At 35.7% G+C, this 26138-nt stretch overlaps 2 protein-coding genes across 17 annotated transcripts in view; one reads left to right on the forward strand and one right to left on the reverse strand.

Annotated features, from left to right (window-relative positions):
* The window catches only part of CEP83 (centrosomal protein 83), a 156900-nt gene that overhangs the window by 123112 nt on the left and 7650 nt on the right, over positions 1 to 26138 (forward strand). For 7 of the 14 annotated variants that reach the window (XM_074375270.1, XM_074375269.1, XM_074375273.1 and 4 more), the window contains 6 exons: positions 2179 to 2254; positions 4075 to 4232; positions 5845 to 5974; positions 19536 to 19639; positions 21158 to 21347; positions 22328 to 23349. In XM_074375270.1, coding sequence (XP_074231371.1) covers positions 2179 to 2254; positions 4075 to 4232; positions 5845 to 5974; positions 19536 to 19639; positions 21158 to 21347; positions 22328 to 22432 — 763 coding nt within the window. In that variant the 3' untranslated portion in view covers positions 22433 to 23349. Of the gene's footprint in view, positions 1 to 2178; positions 2255 to 4074; positions 4233 to 5844; positions 5975 to 9063; positions 9178 to 11681; positions 11749 to 19535; positions 19640 to 21157; positions 21348 to 22327; positions 23350 to 26138 lie in introns of those variants that run through there. The other 7 variants (XM_074375271.1, XM_074375276.1, XM_074375274.1 and 4 more) reach the window with 5 other exon arrangements.
* Positions 23601 to 26138, reverse strand: part of PLXNC1 (plexin C1) — a 141796-nt gene continuing 139258 nt past the window's right edge. For all 3 annotated transcript variants that reach the window (XM_074375265.1, XM_074375266.1, XM_010962730.3), the window contains one exon: positions 23601 to 26087. In XM_074375265.1, coding sequence (XP_074231366.1) covers positions 25983 to 26087 — 105 coding nt within the window. In that variant the 3' untranslated portion in view covers positions 23601 to 25982. The remainder of the gene's footprint in view (positions 26088 to 26138) is intronic.

Raw genomic sequence — 26138 nt, forward strand, 5'->3', positions numbered from 1 at the left:
TTTTTGTACTTTATTTTTTTATTCTTCCAGTCTCTTAGCCTGCGTCCCATGCCTCCCACTCAGCTGGGAAACTGTGTACACTGTTCTCCTGTGTGCTCATTTGTCCTTGAGCAAAGGGTGCTGGATATGAATTCTTTCAACTTCCTACTCTCTGAGAATTCTATATGTTTATTCATTCTCTCCTCCCTTTCTATTTTAATTAAGATTCTTTTCAAAAAATATGACAATGAATATATATATATGTTCATGTATAACTGAAAAATTGTGCTGTACACTGGAATTTGACACAATATTGTAAAATGATTATATATCAATAAAAATGTTAAAAAAAGATTCTTTTCTCCCTTTACTTCCAAAGTAAACAGTGCTTTTAATCCCCCCTCCTTTGTTTCCTCTAGAGTCTTCATCAGTTAGCCTCCTCTTCACCTCTACCTTTAATTTCTCTGCCTCAGATTCTTATTTTGCCATCAAGTTCCAGTTTAAATTGCATTTCTCTTATGTAGCCTTTACTCGTGTCTTAATGAAAATTAATTGCACTTTCTTCTGTACTTCGTACTTACTTTCTTTTGACTTGTGACATCTTGAATATTCAAAACCTTCTAGGGGGTAGGGTATAGCTCAGTAGTAGAGTGCATGCCTAACATGCGTAAGGCCCTGGGTTCAATCCCCAGTACCTCCATCAAAGATAAATAAATAAAAAACCTAATTACCCCCCCAAAAACAAACAAACAAACAAAAAACCTTCTAATTAAAAGATACTGTACTTTATTCCTAAATCTTCAGCACTGTCTTTTGAAGTATTATCTATTTGTTTTGAACTCTTTTGTTATTGAAATTTAAGACCATTGAACTTACTCCCAAACCCTGATCATCCCTGTTAAGGTTACTTTTTATTTGTTAAATTTAATTATCATTTAGAATCCTAACTGAAAAGATCTTATATCACGGACTAATTTTCTCCTTAAAAAAAGCAAAAATCTCTTATCAGTTATGGATATTTAAGGGAGAAATGGACAGAAAGTTTGAGACAGTTAATAGTATAGCTAGAGTGATGAAATAAGAGTGTGACTGATACTGTCATAGGAGTAAGGAAGACAGGACTGGCCCTCTTTCTTCAGCTCCGTTGATTCTGGCATTTGTATGTAAATGGAGCAATGGATTTTATGGTTTCTTCCATGTCAAATTGTCCCACCAATTTGCACATTTAAATGTCTAATCCAGGATTTGGGTTGGTTCATTCAGTCCATCGACAAATATTTATTGAATTCTTATTAGTGTTCCCAAGAAGCAGTTCTAATTGGCTTCAAAAGGCATGTTAATAGTGCTAAACTATAAGTAGTATGTGCCAAAGGAATCATATTTGAGGTAAGTGTTTGAAGGGTTTTTAGAAGGGAGAGGTTGAGGTCTTATCCTGCCAAACCTAATTAGTGTAAAATCTTTCTCATGAGGTTAGTCTCTTGGTCACCAGAGATTCGCTGCATTTTAAGGTTTTGACTGAATGTGTCATTCCTTTTGAAGAGGACACAAATTGTGAAAGTGTTTATTCATTTCAGGGATGAAAGTTCAGACTTTATAGAATACAGTGTGGTGTACAGTACTGGATAGTTTTCTTTTAAATCCTGAACTTAAAATCAGTAAAACTGCAACATAATGAAGTGGGAGATGGAGATACTTACTTGGGATGGTGGGCATTAAGGATGCATTTAGGAGCTCCATTACCTAGTGGAGTGAAAGTGAAGTAGCAGTGTATCTGAAACCATTCTGTCAATTGTGAACTACTGTACGGCTTGGAAAGGGCTTCTGAACTGGACTGCTCTCTCCTGCCTTACTGACACACTCGCCCACCAAAGGCCATTTGCTCATGCTGTTCCCTACGTTTGTCAAAAACCTACCTGTCAGATTTTTATCTGTGTATTTTCTCATCCTCCTAGATAGACTTGATTTCTTGTTTTCTCTAGGCCAGTAGTTTGTAGAGTTTTCCATGGCAGAAGCTTATTACATTTTTAATTATATGTGAACACAACTTAGTTACCTGAAATCAAAATCTTTGTTCTTAAATCTACCACTTTGCATAGCACAATGCCTGGTGTCAATGTGGGCACTCAAGAAAATGTCTGATTCAGTGAAATATATGAACTATGAATTTTTAATAGTCTTTTGTTGGATTGTGATTTTTAGGTTAAAACTTCAACAACAAATTGTCGATATTGAAAATGCAGAGAAAGAAAAAATTGAAAGTTCTGACCTAAAAAAGGTACTACTTTAGCAAACTATTTAGCATTTTTAAGAAATTGCTTCTTTAAACCTGTTCTGACTCTTTGTTGGAATTTCACATGTAACTATTCTGAAAATATCACTCTAGTTGATAACATATTGATAAGGTTGCTATGTAAAGATAAAAGTGTTTAAACCTTTTTAAGCTCTAGTTTATTAAACATCTTTTATTAACTGCTGTTTTTAATATATTTATATGCTGTGGTCCATGATGAATTTTTTTTAAAATTATGGTTTAAAGGACAATATTCTGATATTCTGAGTTTAAAATGTGGATTAGAAAAATCATCCACATTTTAAATTACATGTGTCATTGACTTGCAACTTTACATTTCTTATTTCATGAGCTATTTTTTATTATATTCCTGTGAAAACTAAGAGTTGTATTTATGGAAGGAAATTCATATTTAATTAAAGTTGTTTGGGTTCAGAAAAGATTTACACGGGCAAAACAAATCATAAGGAGTGAAAATTCCACTTTTAGGATTTATGCTTGTGTGCTAGTGGCATTGTTTTATATACACAGTTACGCCTCTGAGTCTTAACTAGGAGGGCACAGTGTTTGATACTCTGAGAGAAGTGATTTAGTTTCATTGGTGTGGGCTTTCTGTCATCCTATAGATATGGAGATGTATTAAACTCTTTTGAAAGTTGCTTATTCAGTCAGCTATAATACAGATTTAATATTTACAACTCCAGTTAAAAATATTGAATAGTTCTTCATGGAGAAATTCATTCTAAAGTAGAAATCTGAGACACACGATTTTACTTTATTCTTCTGACGGTTGCTCTTTGGACATAATACAGTCCTGTATGTGGCCTTGCTACCATCGAAAGTAATGGAATTATTTCCCATTTACTGCATAAAGAATCTGATTTCTTTTGACTCTTGAGTCTCATAATGGGTTCTTTTGATCTGGAGACTCTTGGCTTTCAACTTCCAAACTTCTCACAGAGAATGGCTAAGAGAGGTAGAAGAAAGTAAAAGAAAAATGAGAGCTGTGTGTTAATTGGTAAAATGGTTTGTGCAGGAAGTAGGTGTACATTTGTCCCAAATGGAGATTATTTGGATGTACCTTAAGAGCAATGAGAATCTCCTAGCCTATGAATCTGTAATTGGATAATCAGCTACTTTTCATAAGAAAAAGTACTCCCAGATAAAAGGTAAATTGGGATGGAGAAGCAGCCTGAGTGACATTCCTCGTTTGATAAATGGTTCTAGAGGCCAGGGAATCCTATTAGGTTTCAGAGCATCTTTCTTCTGCTCAACACTGGGTGTATAGAATGCTTTAAAACTATTTGAAAACAATGTGAGAGTGATCCTTCCTGTACTTATGATCCCTGACTGTTCAGGAAGCAGAACTCCTGGAAGGGTTGCTGGTCACAGATATGTGGGAGTGGGAGAATGAATTTTCTTAGCAGCTTTCTTGGCTGACCTGCTTTTAAAATTTCTGTTCTTTCCTAGGAGGCTAGAGGAAGTCCAATAGGAGACTTTCTCTAGTAGTTGGATTCTCTTTACTCACCTTCCCATTTCCAGTACCTCCTCCAGCCTGTTTTTTGGGGGAAGAAGAGAGAGGACTTAGTGGCAGACTGAGGAATAAGTTTCTTGATGGTCTCTGATTATATTAAGAAATGACTCTGATGCTGATGCTTTTTGTTACTTCATTTCAGGGTGTCCTCAGGGGCGCATCACTTGAGTGGGGCATTTGTGAGGGAAGATGCTTAGTGTCTGCTGTCTCTCTCGTACTCTGTTGTGTTTGTTTAGTGGCCTTATGTTTCTCTTCTTTCTTCTCTTTTAAGCAAATCAGTAGTTTGCAGATCCAAGTGACCTCACTTACACAGTCAGAGAATGAATTGCTGAATTCAAACCAAATACTGAAGGAAATGGTGGAGAGGTTAAAACAGGAATGCCGAAGTTTAAGAAGTCAAGCTGAAAAAGCTCAACTAGAAGTTGAAAAGTAGAGTTTGCTTGTTTTTAACATACAAACTATTTTTTCTTTCTGTTATATTATCTATTTCTTAATTTCTGTTGTATATATTTCTTTTAATGATAATTCCACTGTTGAATGTATTTTATGGACTAAGTTATAAGTACCCCTTGACAGTGTACAATGGTCTTTGGTAATGTACTTTCTGTTTCTAGAGATGAGCTTTGTGGACATTGGAGTTTTTGTTTTTTAAGACATTTAGAGAATAAGACCTTTTAAAATTCTTCCTGACCAAGTATTTTCAAAACCTTTAAAGAAACACTTCTTTGTTCATTAAGTAAATCAATATATTTCTTACTTCAAATACCTAAATTATTCTTCTCAATGCCAGAGAACAGAAAAAAATTTTTGATGTGCAAAACTTACTTCCTAGAATTAAAACTATAACCTTTTGGATTTTCCTTTTGAAAAGCTCATTCATTTGTTTATATTTTTTGGTCTTGAAATCTGTGAGTAGTAGACAGTTTAGTCAACTGGTAGGGAGATGATTTTGGTGATTAAGATCTTATATTCTCTGGAAAGTTTTGTTTAGATATGGTAGAAAACTACTATTTTGTATTTACTTTGTGACTATAACGTCATTATTATAAGTTTTTATTTGAATTTACAAAAAATTCTTTTCAGATTTTTTCTTCTGAAGGCTACTTTGCCACATAAAGTTTTTTTCCTTTAGTTTTTCTGTTATTTCATATTTTAAGGAAGGAAGGAAGGAAGCAAGATAATTGTCCATAATGTGTTGTGACTTACCACAGGGTCCAAATTATTTTGCTTATATTTTGCAAAAAATAAGAATTTGTATCTTGGGATTTTCAGTGTTTGACTGAATTATCCTTAAAAATTCTAATCATAGTATACCTAGCAGATTTAACTAATTCATTATTGGTTTCTGAATGTTATTCATAGGATTATATAGCAGAAAATAGCTGGACTAGGGGGGTTCAATAGAATGTGATTTTGGTCCCAGCCAAGACCCTTAAAATCTGTATGACCTTAGGCATGTAATCTGACTCCTCAGGATCTGTATATCTCATTTGTACTTTCTATAATAATGATACTAAAAATCATAACGCATACAGAAGAACTTTAGAAATGAAAGTTGTTATGATGTTATTATAAAATATCATTGATATGAATTTTACCCTAGTCAAAAAACATACCACATTAAGATTTGATACTAGGGTTGATTTTTACATCTTTGTTTTTAATAGCTTGGTGGTATCATGTTTCAAAGCTGATTATCAGTTGCCTTGCTGTAACCAAGTGTAAGTCTTTAAGCAAGTTAGTTAACTGCTCTAAGCCTCAGTTTTCCTCACCTGTAAAATGGAGTTGATAAAAGTACTTAACTCAAGGGGTTATTTCAAAAGATAAATGATGTAGCACACATACTGTTCTAAGCACGGTCCTGGCTCATAAAAGACACTCAGTAATGGCAGTGTTAGCAAATATGTGGCCGGCCATGAATGCCTGCAGTTAGACAATGAAGGATGTGGGGAAGTAGGTAATGAGATTGATTATACTTCTGATAGTATCTCTTTAACTCTAAGAGTTAACTTCCCATGTTTTGCATACATTATTCTGACAGGACGTTGGAAGAGAGGCAAATACAGTGGATGGAAGAGAAGCATAAGCTTCATGAACGTATCACTGACAGAGAAGAGAAGTATAATCAAGCTAAAGAGAAACTGCAGCGAGCTGCAATTGCCCAGAAAAAGGCAAGTGGTTCTTATTAAAGTGATTTCTGTAGAGTAAAACATAACTATTTTAGGAGAATAAAATGTATAATTAAAACTGAGATTTTAGTAATGTGTTTAATTTGATATTTAAACATGACATTTTGCTGTCAACCTTGCAAAGTAAATTGAGAAAAATGCAAACTGCTCAACAGGTTTATTTCTAAATGTGTACAAGTCAGTTTGTCATAGCCCACATGCATTTTTCCACAGAGACAGTGTTGTTCATTAATGAAGTTTCTAGACCAGCCTATACAAGTCTTATTTAACTCATTCTGCTCTTAAATTATAGGGTTATTCGGCCTGTTTCAGCTGTGCACTACTGCTTGGAACATTGTTTTTGTGGTTAAAATATTTTGTCTCCAACTCAGGTTTTAGGAGCAAATATCTCCTGTCCCCAGCAGGGGGAACTGGGCCTTCCCCAGGCTTCTGAAACAGCCATGGTAGTTCCCACAGCCATGATCTTTTTCAAGTTTTATCTTTGCAGGCATATTTTTTCCAGAACCTATAAAACTTTGTTTTCTGGCAGCTAGGCCAGGGCATCATGGAAGTTATGTTACCAGATGATCCATCTAAGTCAGTGGTTTACAACTTCTCTGCTCGGCAAACCCCAGTAGTGCAGCATAGCCTCATCAGTAACCACAGCTCACTGAAGCAGCGATTTGGAATTTATTTTCAACAAGATTGGGGCATGTGTGTGTGTGTGGGAGAAGGTAGCATTAAAAGAAAAATCCTGCAAATGATTTGATATGTCTCCATTTGATAGGTTCCCTTAGTAGTGGCATTGCTTCTGGGGAAGTGAGGAGGTCTGAAGTGAGAGGAAGGTGCTTCTAGACATAAGCACACCAGCGTCTTAATGTCTGTATGTTTTTGGAAAGGTTAGATGTTCATATTTGTATAAGAGGAGAGAACTGTGTATCATTTACATATTCTGAATTTGGAAATCAAGGACACAGTTCTTCACCTATTTATGTTGTTAGATATAGCTGCCAAATGTGTCCCAATAGTTGGAGTGACAACACGAGAAGTCTAAAGGTCATTCCTTTCCCACTGTCTTGGTTTATGAATAGTGCTTTTCTCTTCCCATTATGCCCAGAGTAGTATAACATGGAGATTAGAAAGCAGCACTTAACTATGTAGGAATCCCAGTGTTTTACACTCACATGTAAATACTTACATTGCTGTTCTGTTGTTTTTTCCCTATGTATAGCTCTTCTCTTTTTCTGTCCAGATAAGTACTGAGCAGTGCTTGTGTATTGATGGGATTTCAGTGAAATGTTTTATGGCTTGGGATGATCACAGAAATCCTACTTATGTTTCCTTGTACTGTTGGAAGCCTAAAAGCCTCTGAAGCCAGATTTTAGCTAGAAATCATTAGAAATTATAAAAGCTGGTTTTATCTTATAAAGAAAAACTTTTATGTTGAGGTTTTAGAGATATGTGTCTTAGGGATCAGATTCTAATTATTGAGGTTAGTTTGGGTTGACTTCTTTTGGAGCAAAAGTGACATCCAGTGGTGAGAGAGATTATCAACTAATCATAGGTAGTACACCAGGAACAGGGGAGGAGGTGATACTTTAAGAAACCTGCAAAATAACCTTTCATCAGTGATGTAGAATAATTTTTTTTCCTACTGAAGTAACTGCTAAATTATGGGTGTGAATATAGTTAAGTATCTGTTGTACTTTTTAAAATGGGATCTGTACATTATGATTTTAAATTGTAGGAGATTCCTAAACTCAATTTAGTAAATAATTTATGTCCCAGAGCTGTCCCACCATATGGGACACTGCCCTAGAGGCTTACAACTTTACATCAAAGGGGAAAAACAGACAATACATGTGACATAGAAACACTGTAAAAAGCATGTAACTATATATAATTTTAGGGATGGAGGATATTAGCATTCAGATAGCTTTTACAGATTAGGAAACTGGATTAGTAGGTAGCCAAGATCACTTGACTAGTAAGAACACCATGACGAAAGTCTGCATCTCTTTGTTCTTTTTTTTTTTTTTTAATTTTTTAAAATTGAAGTACAGTCAATTACAATGTGTCAGTTTCTGGTGTACAGCACAATGTCCCAGTCATGCATATACATGCATATATATATCTCTCTGTTCTTAATTCTGTGCTTTTTCTGCACTGTTACACTTTTAGTTTCTCTCTTTAGTTCCAAATACTTAACTGCTCTTCTTTTCATTGTGGCTGTAATCCACCTGCATCTTATTTCCTGTGGCAGAATAATCACTATAGCATTAATTTCTTTAACCCAGATCCTTTTCTCATTGAAGTTAAAGATGATGCTGCTATAGGAAAATTTTGGTTATAAGATTACCTAAATATGATTCATAAAAATGCAACAGACTTTTTAAGTTTCTTTAGATGACTTTTTTGTGTAGTAAGAGTTAAGTCACAAAATATAAACTCTAGAGCAGAAATCATAATCCTTCGGAGTTGCTTTGCTGTGAGAGGTTCTTATAACCTGATAGAGAGTAGCAGCTTTATTTTTTTCTCCCCAAACTAGATAAGATGGCTCACTGCCATTTGAGTGTGTTCATTTACAGCTCCAACATCCTAAGCACAAAGCTTACGTCATCTCTAGTAAGTGTTTTTAGATAGAGTCTTTGTGTAATGATAGTGTGCTGTGTTGATTTGTTTGGAAAAGCTTGACCAAGTATCTTGAGTTGCAGTGCCCTTCTGTGATTAATGGCTTCTCTGTATATTTTTCCCTGCACATTGTTGAAGTGCGAGTATGAAAAGAGATCTCTTGGTATGAGCACAATGAATTGTGCTTTTCCTGTTGAGGCATTTGAAATGATAACTTGTTATTTTTATCCTAAGGTATGTCTCTCTGAAATAATTCTTGGTTAGACGCAGTTTTGAATGGTTTTGAAAAAAAAATGAGCCATAGTCTTAAAGTTGTAAAATACCTATTGAATATGTTGTGTGGCCTAGCATTCTGTTACACACTGGAGGGAAAATAGAGGCCGTGATTGATTCCTGCCCTTGATGACCATATAATCTAGTTGGAGAAATAAAACAGCATGAAACACTAAAGAATCTATTAGTCATTTCCAGGTCAGCTGTATGGACATGACATTTGAGAACTACTCTGCTAGAGAGAAGAGAGCCTGAAGACAGGGAAGCCAGTTAAGATGCTATTATATTAAACTTAAAATGAGGTAAGAAGTCTGGAATTTGGGCTTGAAGGATGACTCTGAGAAGTAGTCTCAAGGGAAAAAAAATAATAGAATATGGTGTTTAAATAAGAAGACAGAGAAAAAAATGAAGTATTTTAGCTGTGAGAGAATATAAGTGGAGTTGTCACAGTAGAATGAAGAACATGTGCCTGTTGAGTAGAAAGAGAAAATATATTTGACTATAAACACACAACAGATAAGAAGTGATAAGCAATGCATTCGTGTAGACACGTCCTAGACTCCCAAGTGAAGATACTGCGTAGATAACCAGAAATGATGGATTGTAAAGCATGGAGATCAGTAACTCAGACTAGAGATGTGTAATTAGACACTTGAGATTTTGGAAATAGTTGAAAAATAAAAGGACTAAGAACTAAGTTGATTTGGAAAGAGTTGCTAGATTCAGTAGAGAAGTGGTCATAGAGGTAGAAGCTGTAAGCACGGTGTTGTAGAAGTCAGAGAAAAAGTAAGGTATCAGAGATAAATAGTCATGGTTATTGAAAAGAGTTCCGTGAATATGGCTAGAATGTGGTTAAAGGGAAATCCTAGCTTTGATTCTTGCATCAGTGTCCTTTTGATTTTTCTTTTACTCTTTAGTGTTGTAACATTTGTGACACTAAGGCATCCATTTGACTATCCTGTGATTGTATTGGACTGGTAAAACCAAAGTCAAAATCATTCCTACAGCCTCTTTCCCCTCTGGACTTTCATTTATTTCAGTCGAAAGTCACTCTTCCAATCACTTAGGCTTCAAACCTTTGATTATCCTGAGGGCTCCCTTTCCCCAAATCTAGTCATCACTGCTTTAGTTTTCTAGGGCTGCTGTAACAAATTACTACAAACCGTGTGGCTTAACACAACAGAAATATATTTGCTCACAGTTCTAGAAGTTAGACTTCTAAAATCAAAGTGCCAGGAGGGCCATTCTCCCTACAAAGGCTCTGGGGAAAGATTTGTTCTGTGCCCCTCTCCTAGCTTCTGGTGGTTGCTGACGACCTTACCTGTACCTTTTTTTTTTTTTTTCCAGATGAGGTCACTCTGGAGTGTTTTCCAGCACCAACAACCAGTTATCTAATTCTTTGGACACCAACTAGGTGTCCAGCAATTCAGTTCAATTCTGACACTACATCTGTTTCCACAAATTAAAGGGTTTAGTCTCATAAGACTGCCCCCAGGTCAGGTGCCAGGTCCCTGACCATCTATACTGCTGACCAACTGGCTATAAATTGGGATTACCACAGTACCCCCTCACCCAGGTTCATGGAACTCAGAAAAACATTTTACTTGCTTTTACTGGTTTATCATAAAGGATACACTCCGAAACAGCCAAATAGAAGAGATGAATAGGACAATGTATAGAGGGGAAGGTGTGCCCTCTCTAGGTGTGCCTCCCTCCTAGGAATTCAATGTATTCACCAACTTTGGAGGCTTTCCAGGTTTCCTTATTTAAGAGGGTTTTTTTTTATGGAGATCAATTTCTAGCCTCCCTGGCAACTCCTGGAAGTGGAGGGTGAGGAGTAGGTGGGTGGGAGTAGGGCTGAAAGTTCCCAACCTCCTATCACTTGGTCTTTCTGGTGACCAGCCCCATTTTGACATAATCTAGGGGGGGCCACCCTAAATTAACTTACTAGCATTAACTCAGGTATGATTGTAAAGGGCTGGTTGTGAATAGCAAAAAAAATGTTCCTATCACTCAGGAAATTCCATGGGTTTTAGGAGCTCTGCACCAGAAACCCAGGACAAAGGCCAGATATATTTCTTCTTATATCACAGTCCCATTCTGAAACTCTACTCAAATATTTGGGAGACACTGTTCAACCCAGTGTAGTCGCTAGAGCCTGTGAATCCTTCCTTTATAGTATATATATAAAGGAAGGATTTTCCCCACCTCATTTCTTTTTATTCCTATTCCTAACGTCCTGGCTCAGACTCTCTTCACTGCAAAGTTTCTCTGTGTTCATTTGTTCATTTAGTCAATTTACTCCACAGATTTGTTGAGTACCTACTATATACCGATACTGTTTTAATTGCAGGGATACAGGAATAGACTCTGCACTGAGGAGCTTACATTATAGTAGATGGAGACACAGTAAAGAAACAAATAACTGTCAGGTGGACATGTGTGCTGAGAAGAAAATTAAGGGGGACAGAGGGTACTGTTTTACATAGGTGGTCAGAGAAGTTTCTGATAAAATAACATTTAAGTAAAGACCTGAAGGAAAGAAAGAAGGAGGCCACATTTTATATGTAGGGGAAGAATGTTCCAGGCAGAGGGAATAGCAAGTAAAACAGAGAGACAGGAGTCTTCTTGGTATGCTGAAAGAATACAAGGAGGGAGACCTGGGTAGCTGGAATGGAGAGAATTAGTAGGAGGCCAGGTGATGTAGGGGCTTTTTTGTTTGTTTGTTTGTTTTTATTCTGAACGAGATAGGAATGCACTGGAGAGTTTTGAATTGAGAAGTGATATAATCTGAATTGTATTTTAGGAGAATCTCTGACTGTTGTGTAGAGGGGCAAAGAGGACTCAGGAAGACTGCTTTTTCAGTAGTCCAGGTAAGAGATGATGGGGACTTGGAACAGACAACTAGTAGTTGAGTGTTGATCAGATTCTGTATATATTTTAAAGGTAGAGCTTACAGTGATTGTAGGTATCAAAGAGGTGAAGAGAAGTAACATGTTGTGCTTGCGTACCAGGTTAAAATAGAATAGCTTTTTTCTGACATGGGAAAGACCTTGGAAGGAACAAAGCTGGGGGTAAAATACAGATGTCTCTTTTGGACACATTAACTCTTTGAGATGCCCGTTGGACTTCATGTGGAGATACTAAGCATTCTGGTAAATACGTGAATCAGGAGTTGAGGGAAGAGGACTGGGCTAGAGATAAGATTTGGGACTCATCAGCATGTCAGTGGTATTAAAGCAATGGGATTAAAAGAGGTTATCTAGAAAGTGAAGGAAGACTGAGAAAAGAACAGGTCTGAGGATTGAGCTATGAGTAATTCCAAACTTTAGAAGTTGAGAAGTTAAGGAGGAGACTGAGAAGGCTTGGCCAGTATGACAGGAAGAGAACCAAGACAGTACTGGATGCCAAATGAAGAAAAATGCTTTGAGAAGCGTGAGTTGTGTCAAATGACATTTATAGTAAGATGGTAAAATAGTCAGAGGAAGACGAGGAATCCATTTGGCTCTGTTGTCATTGGTGGTGGGTTTGTGAAGAGTTGCTTCTGTAGGGTGGTGGGTATGTAGACCTGATTGAAGTGGAATGCAGAGTTTGTCTAAGGAGTTTTGTTGTGAAGAACAGAGAACTGGGGTAGAAACTAGGGCTGTGGGATCAAAGTCTTCTTTTAAGAAGGGGGAAATTATAGGATGATGTAGTAGCAAGGGGAAAATTGATGATGCAGGAGAAAGGGGGGGGCAAATGAGGGAATGATATCCCATAGAAGGCAGAAGGGCATTAGAGCCAACTCAGAGGTGGAAGGGATAGAAACACAGTGTATCTATTGTAAGTGGAAAGAAGACAAAATATATGCTTGTAAATTCCTGGTAAGTTGACAGGTATAGTGGAAATCTCTGGAAATGCTCTGCTGATTGATGCTACTTTCTCAGTGCAAAAAAGAATCTGAGTCACCAGCTCAGACTATGAAGAGTGGAAATGTCAGAATTTGAGGAGAGACAAGAAACTAAAAGAATGAGAGTTTGGGAGACTGATTGGATTAAGGAGATTAGTAGGATTGCCAGGTAGTGCTAGGGAGTGGTGGTTGGTTTAAGGTGAGACCAGTCAACCCAGTTGTGTGTGTCATGTGCCAATTCTGTTCACGTTGCCATGGATCCATGTATGCATCCAGCAGAGTCATTTAACCAAGGTTGGAGTTTTGCAGGTGAGTTTGAAGAGAAGGAGACTTGGGTCAAGGTAATGAAGGTGTCTGTAAAGAAATAATTTACATTAGCGTCTAAGGCATTCATTCAGTCTACTAGTTAACCAGTTATCCATTTCTCTTACTGTATCCTAGCTCAGTTCTTGACAAAGAGTAAGTGCTCAGTAAATGGTTGGTTATTTTTACAGTGATGAGGTTGAGGACAACATTGTCCTGAATCCTGTCTTCAGGAAGCCTGTCTCCAGATTTACCTCTTAAGAGGCAAACTTCAGAATCTATCCTATACACTGATCCCATATTTCAAAACAATGTTTTACCCATCAGTCTCCTGCTGGAGAACCTTCAGGGAGTCCACATTTCTAGAGAATTATATTCCCCTTAATTGATTGCTTATCCTTTCTAAAAAGCCTTTTCCCAAGATTTTATTGACTGGAATTCCCTTCAGAAATCTCTGTATTTTGTATTACCTATGGTTGATACAGGGCCGAGTTAAGTGTGTACTCTATATATGTGTGTGTGTATATGTGTGTATATATGAATATGCTTGATGATGAAAGTAGAAATTTTTGTATTGTACTATTTAAATGAGCAGTATAAATGGAGAATTATAGCTAGATGTTAAGATTGCAGGTTTATATAATCATATAATAATGAAATATTAAGCATTTCCATCTTTAAAATGTCTGCTGTTAGTTGAACTAAAATACCTAAAAGGAGCATATACTTTTGATAATGCCAGACTAGGGAATATGTGGATCAGCTCTCCACATGGGAACTGGAGGAATTGGACAGAATATTTTTAAAAATATCTCCATGAAGGGCAGTGAAGAATTAAGAGGCCAAGATCCTGGAGAGATAGGAAACCTAGAGAGGTGAGCACAGCATTTGGGGCTGCTTTTCCCTCAGAGGAAACTGCCAGTTCCAGAAGAGACAGCTGAGAGGCTGAGAAATGAAGCAGAGCTTTTGACAATGTCACAGGGCTTGAGGAACGAAAATTGGAGTTGAGAATCTGCCAGAGAGAGGGTCTCAAGTCAAAGTCCACTAGTGCTTTGGGTTGAGACCCTGCTGGGGTATACTCTTGGACTAAGAGTGAACTGAAAATAGAGTGGCCCTTGCAATTTTTTTTTTTTTAATTGAAGTACCATCAGTTGTAATGTGTCAGTTTCTGGTGTACAGCACGGTGTCCCAGTCATGCATACACACACATGTATTTGTTTTCATTTTTTTTCCATTAAAGGTCACTACAAGGTATTGAATATAGTTACCTATGCTATATAGCAGAAACTTAAAAAAAAAAAAAATCCTGCCCTTGCACTTACTGAAGCACAGCTTTAGATAATCTGTCTTTATAATTAGATTAAATAAACCCCTATTGTTAGTGTTCCTAGATGCCTGGAAGAAACAAATACAGATCTACTTTAAGGGAAACTAACATTGTAGGTTTCAAATTGTTTCCCTAGTTTTTTAAGTGTAATATCTAGCTCTAAATAAAAAATAAAACAGAGATACCACTACACATCTATTAGAATGGCTAAAACTCAAAACACTGAGAGTACCAAATACTGATAAGGATATGGAACAGCAGAAACTTTCATTTATTACTGGTGGGATTGCAAAATGGTATGGCCATTTTGGAAAACACTTCAACAGTTTCTTACAAAGTTAAAACATAGTCTTATCCTACAATCCAGGAATCACACTCTTAGGTATTTATTCAGATAAGTTGAAAATTTACGTTCACACACAAAAAAACTGCACGCAAATGTTTATAGAAGCTTTATTCATTATTACCAAAACTTGGAAGGAAGCAAGTTTTCTTTCAATAGGTGAATAGTTAAAAAAAACTATAATATCCATACAGTGGAATATTATCAGTGATAAGAAGAAATAAGTTATCAAGCCATGCAAAAACATGGAGGAACCTTAAATGCATAATGCTAAATGAAAGAAGCCAGTCTGAAAAGACTATATACTGTTATGATTCCAACTATATGACATTCCAAAAGGCAAAACTATGGAGACAGGAGAAAAATCAGTGGGTGCCGGAGGTTGTGGGAGTAGGGGGTAGGGATGAATAGGTAAAGCACAGGGTGTTTTTAGGGCAGTGAGACTATTCTGTATGATACTGTAGTAGGGGATACATGACATTATGCATTTGACAAAACCTATAGAACTACACAACACAAAGAGTGACACAGTGTAAGCTGGGCTTTAGGTAATAATAATTCATCAATATTGGTTCATCAATTTTAACAAATGTACCACATCAGTGTAAGATGTTAATAATAGGGGCAGTTACATGAAGGGAGGGAATATATAGGAACTCTCTACTTCCTGTTAAATTTTTCTGTGAACCTAAAACTGCTCTAGGTCTATTAATAATAATAATAAAAACAGCCACATGAGGAAATAATACTGAAAATCAAGAGAAGTAACAACCAATATAAACAAACTCTCCCATAGGGGACTCAGGTAATAGTTATCAGATACAGACTTTAAAGTTATCATGTTGTATATGCTCTGAAATAAATGTTTGAGAATGGCACCAGAAAACTGGAAGCCATTTAAAAAATGGCAAGTTTAGAACTGAAAAACACAAAACTGAATTATGAACTCTGACTAGATTTAACAGCAGACATTCTCTTCCTTCTCCTCAAGATACAAGCAGAAATCAATGAAACAGAGAATATACAATAGAGAAAAACCTGCCAAGAGCTAACTGATCTAAAAAGATTGATAAAATTGATTCTCCCCAAACTCCCCATAAAGTAGGTAAGTAGGTAGGTAGATAAACACAAATGAACAATATAATGAATGAAAAAAGGAGACATCACTATGCATCTTACAGATGCTACAACAAAAAGGATATAAAAAACAACTATGCTAATTAATTATGCAATTTAGATAAAATGAACAAATTCCTTGAACATCAGAACAAAATTAAAACATGAAGAATTAGGAAATCTAAATAGCCTTGTATCTATCAAGGAAATGGAATCCTTAATTTAAAACCTTCCATAGAGAAAATTCAGTATTTTGTATATATTGTGAAATGATTACCACAATGGGTCTAGTCAACATCCATCACCAACCATACAGTTACAGAATTTTTTTCTTGTGATAAGAACTTTTAAGATCTCTCTTAGCAACTTTCAAGTGTGCAATGCAGTATTATTAACTATAGTCAGCATACTGTACATTACATCCACAAGATTTATTTATTTTATAACTGGAAGTTTGTACCTTTTGACCTCCTTTACCCATTTCACTCATCCCCCATCCCCTACCTCTGGCAACCACCAGTTTGTTCTCAGTATCTTTGAGCTCATTTTTTTTTTTTTTTAAAGATTTCACATATAAGTGAGGCTATATGGTATTTTTTCTTCCTCTGTCTGGCTTGTTTCACTTAGCATAATACCCTGAAGTTCCATCCAAGTCGCAAATGGCAAGATTTCCTTCCTTTTTATGGCTGAATCATATTCCTGTGCATGAGTATTACATTTTCTTTATCCATTTATGCACTGATGGACATTTAGGTTGCTTCCATGTCTTAGCTGTCGTAAATAATGCTGCAGTGAACATGAGGGTGCAGATAGCTTTCCAAGTTGGTGTTTTCTTGTTTTTTTGGATAAATACCCAGAAGTGGAAGTGCTGATAGTTCTATTTTTAATATTTTGAGGAACTTCCATACCACTTTCCATTGTGGCTGCATCAAATTACATTCCCACCAGCAGTGCACAATGGTTCCCTTTTCTCCACATTCTCACCATTTGTTGTCTCTGGTCTTTTTGGGAATAGCCATTCTACTAACAGTTGTAAGGTGATATCTCGTGGTTTTAATTTGCATTTCTGTGATGATCAGTTCTTTCTTTTCATACACAACAAACAACTAGGAAATGAAATATTTAATTACCATTTACATCATCATAAATTACTTAGGAACAAATCTAATGAAAGATATGCAAGACGTCTACATTGAAAATTACAAATGTTGCCAAGAAAAAGTAAAGAAGACCTAGATAAAGGGAAACTATACCTTATTTGATTTGGATATTATAATAATACTCAGTATTATTAAGATGTCAGTTTTTCCCAAACTGATCTGTAGATTGAATGCAATCCTAATAAAAATCTCAGTTTTCCTTGTGGAAATTGGAAAGTAGATTCTAAAATTCATATGTAAGTACAAAGGACTAGAACAACCAAGGTAATCTTGAAGAACAGCAACAAAGCTAGAGGGCTCATAGTACTAGACATAAGGATTTATTATAAGCTACAGTAATTAAAACAATGTGATATTGGCATAGGATAGATCAGTGGAACAGAATACAGTTCAGAAATAGTATATGAACACCTGATTTAGCACAAAGCGCCACTGTCGTTCAGTAGGGAAAGGATGGTCCTTTTAATAAAGGATAGGTAATCAATTGGTTATCCTTAACCTAACCTCATTTGATTAAAATGAACTGTAGACTCAAATGTGAAAAGTGAAAAAAGAAAAAAACAAAGGAAAAACTGCTAGGAAACAACTTGGGGAGAAAAATCTTAAGATCTTGGGATAAGTAAAGATTTCTTAAACAGGACATTAAAAGCACTAACCATATTTGGATTTTATTAAAATTAAGGGCTTCTTTTTATAAAATGACACTGTTAAGAGAAAGAAAATGTTACCACAGACTGACAGAAGGTCAATCTGCAACACATATCTGACAAAGGATTCATATTCTGAATATATAAAGAACTTCTACAAATAAGAGGAATCTCCTTTTGTTACTCAAAGTTTTTTAAACAGGCAAAAGATTAGGGCAGGCACTTCACAAAAAAATGATATCCAGATGGCCAGTATGCATGAGAAAAGGTACCCTCATTAGATATCAGGAAAATGCAAATTAAATATATATGACATATTATTCTATTCCACCAGAGTAGCTAAAATATAAAAGATTAACCATACCAAGTATTATTGCTGGTGGACATGTAATTAGTTAGAACCACTTCAGAAAACTGGCAGTTTTTACTAAAGTTAAAACATATGTATACTGTATGACTCACTCCTGATAATGTACTCAGAGAGAAATGAGGACATATATCAAAAACATTCAGGAATGTTCATAAAAACGTTATTCATAGTAGCTCAAAATAGAAACAATTCAGATTCTCAAAGGAGAATGGATTAAATATATTTGTAAAATGGATGTCAGCATAACAGTAGAGAAGAACTGTGACATACAGTGACAGGGCTTAGTCATATAGGTAACATCTTCAGTGACAACAAAAAATCCAGAAACAGCAGCGTATATGCTATGTGATTTCTTTGATATGGGTGGGTGAATGAATAGAGAGTCCTGAATCTCCTGTTAAGTACATAAATATATACTTGTGGTAATAAAAGACAGAAGGGTGGTTTCTGTGCTAGGGGAGGCAGTGAATGAACTACACCTGTGAACAATAACATGAATAAATCTCAGTATTGAGTGAAAGAAAAATGCCACTTGTAAAAGAATGTACACTATGATTCCATTTCTATGAAGTTCAAAAATAGGCAAAACTGAACTACAGCTTTTGAAGTAAAGTAGTTGGTTACCTTTTCAGAGGAAGGAGTGGGTAGAGATTGAAAAAGGGGAGGGAGAAGGCTGGGGGCATGTCTGGTGTGGCAGTGCTCTTGACCTGTGAGGTAATAACACCAGTGTTTGCTTTGTGGCTTTATTTTGCTTTACATTCTGGGCGTTTTTCTATAAGCGTGTTACACTTCAGTAAAGATTTAGAAAACAAATACCTAAAAGGTCTGTAGCTACTAAATGAATATCAACATTTATAAGTGTTCTTCTGTTAAAAAAAAAATGTTTACAAAACTGAAAAATTACTACCTTTTTTCGTTCACTTCTTTGCATTGCACGTATATTTTTCCGTATTAGAAATTTTTCCCTTTGTGAAGTTTAAATTTTTCTTGTTCATATTTAGAAAAGCATGCTTTCAAGCTGAGATGCATCCATAATCTATCTTAGCTGTCTGATCCTTTAATTTACTACTTTGGTAGCAATTTATCAATTGCAAACATGCTTTTAATTTTAAATTTTTGGTTCTTTTAAACACATCATATCTTCTGGGAAAATGAAGAGCTCATGATTATCAGGTGACAGGCAAACTCATTAGTAAAATTTGACTCTCTTCCCTTTTTAGATTTTCTATTTGCAGCAATTTTGTTATTGATACCAATTTTCTGGTTTGGCATTCCTAATAGTTCTATTTGTCACGTTGAGGGTGTGAGATAGATCTGTGGTTTATTATCTTTGCAATTTTCAGTAAGCATCATATCTACTAATCTTTGCTCTTAGTATTCACTGAAAATACTCATCTCTTAAGTAAAATTTTTTTTGGTGAGTAAAATATTCACTGTATGGCTTTGTTCAAATAGGAGATGATGTATTAACATACTTGCTCAATTTAATGTTTCTCTTTTTCTAGAGAAAATCTCTTCATGAAAACAAATTGAAGAGACTGCAAGAGAAGGTAGAAGTCTTGGAGGCAAAGAGAGAAGAATTGGAAACAGAAAATCAGGTGTTAAATAGGTAATGTGTTTGTATATTTACATACCTCATGTCATTATTTTGATGTTATTGAACTTTGTTTCTGAGTATAATACACTTGGGTTTCTTTTTAAATTTGCATTTAAAAGAATTCTAAAGCTATTCATTATACTTCTAATTCATTATCCTTGTTCTTTTTTTTTTTTTTTCTTCTTTTTTTCCTGACTGAATGTTTCTTCAGAGCAGAAGGTCTCTAACACATGCCAGGTGGCTGTGTTTCCGTTGAGACTGACGGGAAGGTCAGTCATTGACTTTGGTAGCCAGGAGTGGTATGAATCCTTGCTGCTGAGACAAGGCAGTTGTGGTGATTACATAGTTTTAAGATTGTGGCTACAACTTCATGTCAAAGTTCAGGGTTTTGTAAAATCTTCTGGTGTGGAAAATGATTATTGGCAGTAGCTTGTCATTTATTATTTGTATCCAAGCACAGCTAGTGATCTTTATCATTAGCATGTTTGAGCAGAGATTTACCTACCATATTAATTTAGTGGTAGTGGCATTATATGACCTGTGTGATTCAAGGTAATAAAAAAATGTTTTCAGATTCAGCTAATTAGTTTTTAGATTCAGCATTTAGACAATATCAGTCTTTCCTGTAATGGGAATTGCCTGTAATATCAAGCAGTGATGTTTTATAATGTGCACTGGTCTTCTAGGGTGTAATTATTACCAAATTGTGAACACTTGTTTTTTTAGAACATCCAAAGGTTTCTAGACTGTGGAATTAATGTCAGCTTTACAATACTCTGTTCCAAAGTAAGAAGCCACCAAATTTCATTGTAAAATAAAATGCAACTTACTACCTCGTCTATAACCATTAATTTTGAAATATCAATTCAAGATTGGATACTATGGGACAGATTACCTAGAACTTTGAGTGGTTTTCTGAAACTGTATTTGATTACTGGTATGATTGATCATCAGGAAATTCATGTTCAAAAAGGTGATGATCTATGAAGGCCTGAAAGTTAGTTTTATCCATATCATTTTCCCCAAAGGTGGGTAGCTTTACCTTTGTTATTAGGTACACTTTAAAAAGTTAAATTGAATAATAAAAACTTCCCTATATTTGACTGTATTTCACCTACAAAAATGGCAGTTTGGTAAGATTCAATCTAGTATTTTCTCTATTTCTATTTTATCCCTTCTGTAAAATAAGGTGTCCTTTTGGCTTAAGGAGTCTCCTTTAGTTTTAAGATTTATGGGTTGGAGTAGAGTGGAAATGAAAGTAAAACTAGCAAAACACTTTTAACCTTTGATTAATTGACAAATAAAACTAAAATGAGTTGGTAGCCTGCAGTGCTAACAGTAATACAATTAAGACGTCACGTCATGTTTCTGTTTGTCTTTCTAGATAAACAGAATTTTATGCGTATATTATAGATAAATCTTAAAATTTAGAAATCCTTCTCTTCCAATTAAAATTATGTTCTGTGATTCATACTGTTCTTTAATAGAATATGACTATATTAAAGAATAGAAACACTTTTTCTTTTTAAGACAAAATGTTCCATTTGAAGAATATACAAGGCTTCAAAAAAGACTAAAGGATATACAGAGAAGACATAATGAGTTTCGAAGTTTAATTTTGGTTCCTAACCTACCTCCAACAGCATCCATCAATCCTGTTAGCTTTCAGTCATCAACTGTGATTCCAGGCATGGAATTGTCCTTTCCTCCTCATATGCAGGTATGAGCATTTATTTTAGGGTAAAAAAAGTTAGATAAATGTTTCTGTAAGTTTTTACCTGTTTAAACAGTTTAAAAAACCTCAGTGTTTCCGAGCAGATTTCTCTGGTAAAGCAGCAGAGAGGATTTGAATCTGTTCTGTCTTTCAGGGATGGTGCTAGGAGTGAGCTCTCCTATTGGGCAGTTGAAAGGAAGAAACTTGAGTGAGAAGTCTTTGAGTGACTTGAGTTTGTAGCTCACTCATAGAATACTGATGACCACTGATGATTTACTAACTCACTGCATTTTGCATTTTCCAGACAACATTTTATTTAATCCTAATGAAAAGTGCTTTGAGGGAAAGTATTATTATTCCCAATTTACAGATGAGGAAGCTTTGTCAGAGGTGAAGTGACTTGCCTAAGGTCATAGCTTAATAAATGACAGTTGAGTTTTATACCGAAGTCTGTCAGATTCCAAAACCTGAGTTCTTGCACTTAATCAGATCCCTGAGATATTGAGGGAGTCAAATTGATTAGATGATTTTCAGAAGATGAACTGTTAATAAGCAATTACATTTCATAATGTGAGCACTGAAGGTTTTTTACACTGAATTGAATCTCAGATAAAGTGCTTTGTTATATAATAAACTGGTGTTAAACTCTAGTCTTGTTAGAAAGTTGTTATTTAAGTACACCTGGGCTCTGCATTACTGTTACCTAATTCATTACCTGGGGAATTTTACACTTAAAGAACAGACTTTGGGTTTGGCTTAAGGATAGGGCCAGAGGCAGGAGAGGAGCAAGGACTAGTTGACAGGTTAGCCCATGCTGCTGTGTTCTTAGACTACTCAGATGGCCATCCTTTCCTTGCCAGATGTTGAAGGGCTGAATAATAAAAGAGGCACTGAGGTGCTGCCCAACAGTTATTTTTCCACCACTCCTTGTAGCGGTCTTTTTTTGCTGTGCTTTTTCTCTTTTTCTCTTTTTCTGTGCTTTTAAGGAGGAGCAACATCAAAGGGAACTCTCTCTACTTCGCAAAAGACTAGAAGAACTAGAAACAACACAAAGGAAACAACTAGAGGAACTTGGATCTCCTGGGGAATGATGTTCTTGGAGAGAAGGCAGATCAAAAGGGATGAAATCACTGACTCAATAAAGCTTGAAGTTTTAACGTACGTGGCATTTACATATTTTATTACTGTTTGCCAAAACATTTGAATGTGCCTCAAGAAAAGGTACCAGCTACATGCTGAATTGCATGAGTGTCAGAATTTGAGGGTTATACTAATGACAAGTGAAGCATTAAAATAGCTTCAGAGATATTTAGAATATTATTGACAACCCTTGGGGAATGTAAAATAAATGAAAAAATAAAAAGAACTAATTAGGGAATCAAGTTTTTAAAATGATTTTACTTTGTTGATTTTTTTTTTTTTTTTTTTTTTTTGCATTTTGCCTGAAATACACCCATGTTAAATTTTCTCCTCCTTGAGATGCTTGGCGATAACAGGGTCAGTAAATGTTTGCTGGTTCACTATATACAAGAGTTATAAACTTCTTGTTCTTGATAAAAGATGACACTTTAAAAATCATTACAGAATACTACCTTTTTAAGAAGCTGTGTGCACATAATTTATTAAAGCTCTTAATAAATATTTTTTTTGTTTTGTGTTTAATTTTATTTTAACCATACAGTGTATATTTAGCAATGTAGATGATCTGATTTTGGCTTTGTTGAGTTAGAATTAATAGAAAATAACAAAGTACAAATAATTTAAGTCCTACAGCTCTATAAAACAAGGGCCATTTATTTTAAAACCTGAACCCAGTGGGGTCCCTTTAGAAAATATTATTGGTATTTAACTTTGCCTCCTACTGTTTTGGATCTAACCAAATTATTATAAATGTTTTATTTCTGTGTGTCCTTAAGTATGCCATCATTTGCTTTTTTATGTAACATCTTTTAGAGGCATTCTGCTGGAATAACTTCACGTCAGGAAGGCAAAGCTCAAGTCTGTCAGAGTAAGTAGTGTTCTTTATCCAGAAGTCTTCACTTTCAGAAGTCCAAGTTGATGGAGGCCAGGAATGTAATTGCACAACCTTTAACTTCCTTTAGAAGAAAGTAGATTTACTTGTTACATAATATATAGCTGCTAATTTACAGAGTATATACAGTGACATCTTGCCTCTGAAAAATAATTTCCATGGAGCCACTTAGAATAAAAAAATCTATAACTAGAAAATTTGGAGGAAAAAGACGAAAACAGTCCACATTTACATCAAAATGTTTATTTTTGGATATAGACATTTAAAACATTCATCTCCAAGAACTGCTTCAATCTGGTATACAGTAAGAAATACTTTAAATCCCTAATACAGAAAAAAGTAACAGAATTAATTTTTAAATGCTGCTGTAGACACTAGTGTTAGAAAAAAAAAGTTTATAAATGGTTTTGCACCAAAAAAATATGCAAAGAAACTTGAAAATAGAATTGTTTGCCATTTGTTTCTCTGGCTGCTGTTTAATATAGACCCAGTGACTGATTGTCTTCAGCACACATCTAATTTGGCCATTTACTGCGTTTGGCTAATGTGATCCGAAACATGATATAGTGCTTTTCACTGGAGGATTGACAAACACGCTACATACATTAGTGAATCTTCACACCACCTCAGTGAGGTAGCTTAGAAATATTATACAGAAATTGAGGCACAAAGAGGTAAGTGACTTGCCCAAAGTTCCCAGCAGCACAGTCCCTAGAAGAGGAGGTAAGTCTCCACACAGGACTCAGGTGCCAGAGACCTGGACAGGGACACCTTCACATAGCATTTACTAAATACTTGGATAAAGCTGTAGCTAATCCTTTCAGTTCTCTTAGCATTTCTGTACCCTAAAGAAGGGAAGTCTTTGGGCAACTCTCCTATCCTTGGCCCTCAACTCTCCTGCTGTTCTCTTATGAATGCCTTCACATCAAGACTACAGCAGCCTTAGATGGGGACCAGACCTCTCACCTTTGTTACCTATTTGGTAGTATTTTTGAGGTGTGTCCATTGGACAGACAGTGGTCAAAAGCAGTGGGATTTGGAAGGTGCCTTTCAGGGCAGTAAATGCTTATTTTGTCTGATCAGGTAGTTGAGGTGTCACTTCTCACTCATTACCAGATAATGAGGAGCAAAAAGGACTATTTATTTAAGACAAATTCACATTTAAATCCTGATATCCCATACAGTGTTGATAAATGATTTTAAGGAATGTGTGATCAAGGGTTTGTTTTGCTACTTGAAAAATTTTCTTTCCTCAATCTGGGAAATAGAGCCACAAGGAAAGTTTGAGAGTTGCCAATTACACTTATTACTTCTGGTTTTAATAGAAGGAAAACACAGTGGTATTAAAATTGGTCATGAGCAGCAAAAATTCAGGAATAAAAAAATCAGCAATAAAAAGACTACAGTATAACTAGATAGGGAATTCTTTAAAAAAAAAAAAAAGGCATGAATTAAACAGGTATTTTTAAATTCTTTCCCTTCTGAGGAATACTTTCAAAAAGTACATAGTAAGACTAAGATACCAAGTTGGATACTAATATTTTTCAGGCCGTGGGCCTCAAATATATATATTCATATATAATACTCCAGTGTGAACAACAATTTCATGAAATGTAAAATGCACTTTTTTTAATCACACACAAGTATTTATATCCACAGGGTTCACCGGAAATCTAAAGCAAGGAGATACTGGGTAGAAATGTAGGCTCAGGGGAGTGAGCGACTCTTCCACACATAGTTCTGATTGAAGATTATAGACAGAAATAAACTAGTGATTTTTTTTTTTTACAATAGCAAACATGTCCAGTATCAAACACATTTAGTAGGATAACTAAAATGAAAAAAAAGGAATATACTTTAAGATATACCTTAAGATGAAGTGTTTAGGTAAACTGCTGTTGGACGTAGCGAAGCCTACCCCCCGCCCCTTGCTTTAGAGCTCCTCAGTGAGATGGAGGTGAGTTTGATGGAGTACAGTTGGTGACCACTGAAAAACACGAGCCCTTTCAACAATGTTGCAACACTGTTAGTTTTTGGTTTAAAACACACACACGCACACTCACAAATGCTAAGTGTACACACTACCAAATTCTGCGGTCAGCTTTTCCAAGAACTACTGGGGAAACTTTCAATGCTGCAAATCCTCGAGGTTGCCCTAACGCCCCCACCTTGTTTCCAAATGACTCATGTCATTTCACATTTTGTTTTGCTCTATTAGCAATGTCCCTTGTCTGCAGAGGTGCAGTGTAGTCACAAGTGCTACACAGCTGTAGTTTTCTAACAAAACCATTTACATCATTGTGCTTAACTGGAGACTGGTTACAATACTGACCCTTGCTTACTGGCCCTGTATTCTCTGTAAACGAGGCTGTTTGCAACAACCACTCTTGAACTCTTATTTACAGAAGGGTTCCCACAGCACACACACAGGCACAATGGTGGTTACGCTTTCTAAAAGCTGTGCATGTGCCTTGGTCTCTTAAAAAAGACAGTGCTTAAAGTGGAACCTATGTGCAAACTTAAATTAATGACACAGAGTAGCTCAAGCAGCCATTTTGCTCCCAAGTCGTCTGAAGAACTTTGCCAGATTAAGCCAGGCCCCAGAGTGCTTACATCCACTTGCATTTCTTCTTTTCATCAAACAAGACTTTTACATGCAAGAGTTGTTTCTGAGCTTCTTCCAGCCCTCGTTCTCTTTCTAGTTTATTTAGAATCTGTTGACAATTAGAACAGTTATTTTAGATATTGAGGTTTTAGCATTACAA

The sequence above is a fragment of the Camelus bactrianus genome, chromosome 12 (assembly GCF_048773025.1).
Source record: "Camelus bactrianus isolate YW-2024 breed Bactrian camel chromosome 12, ASM4877302v1, whole genome shotgun sequence".
NCBI classification, from domain to species: domain Eukaryota; kingdom Metazoa; phylum Chordata; class Mammalia; order Artiodactyla; family Camelidae; genus Camelus; species Camelus bactrianus.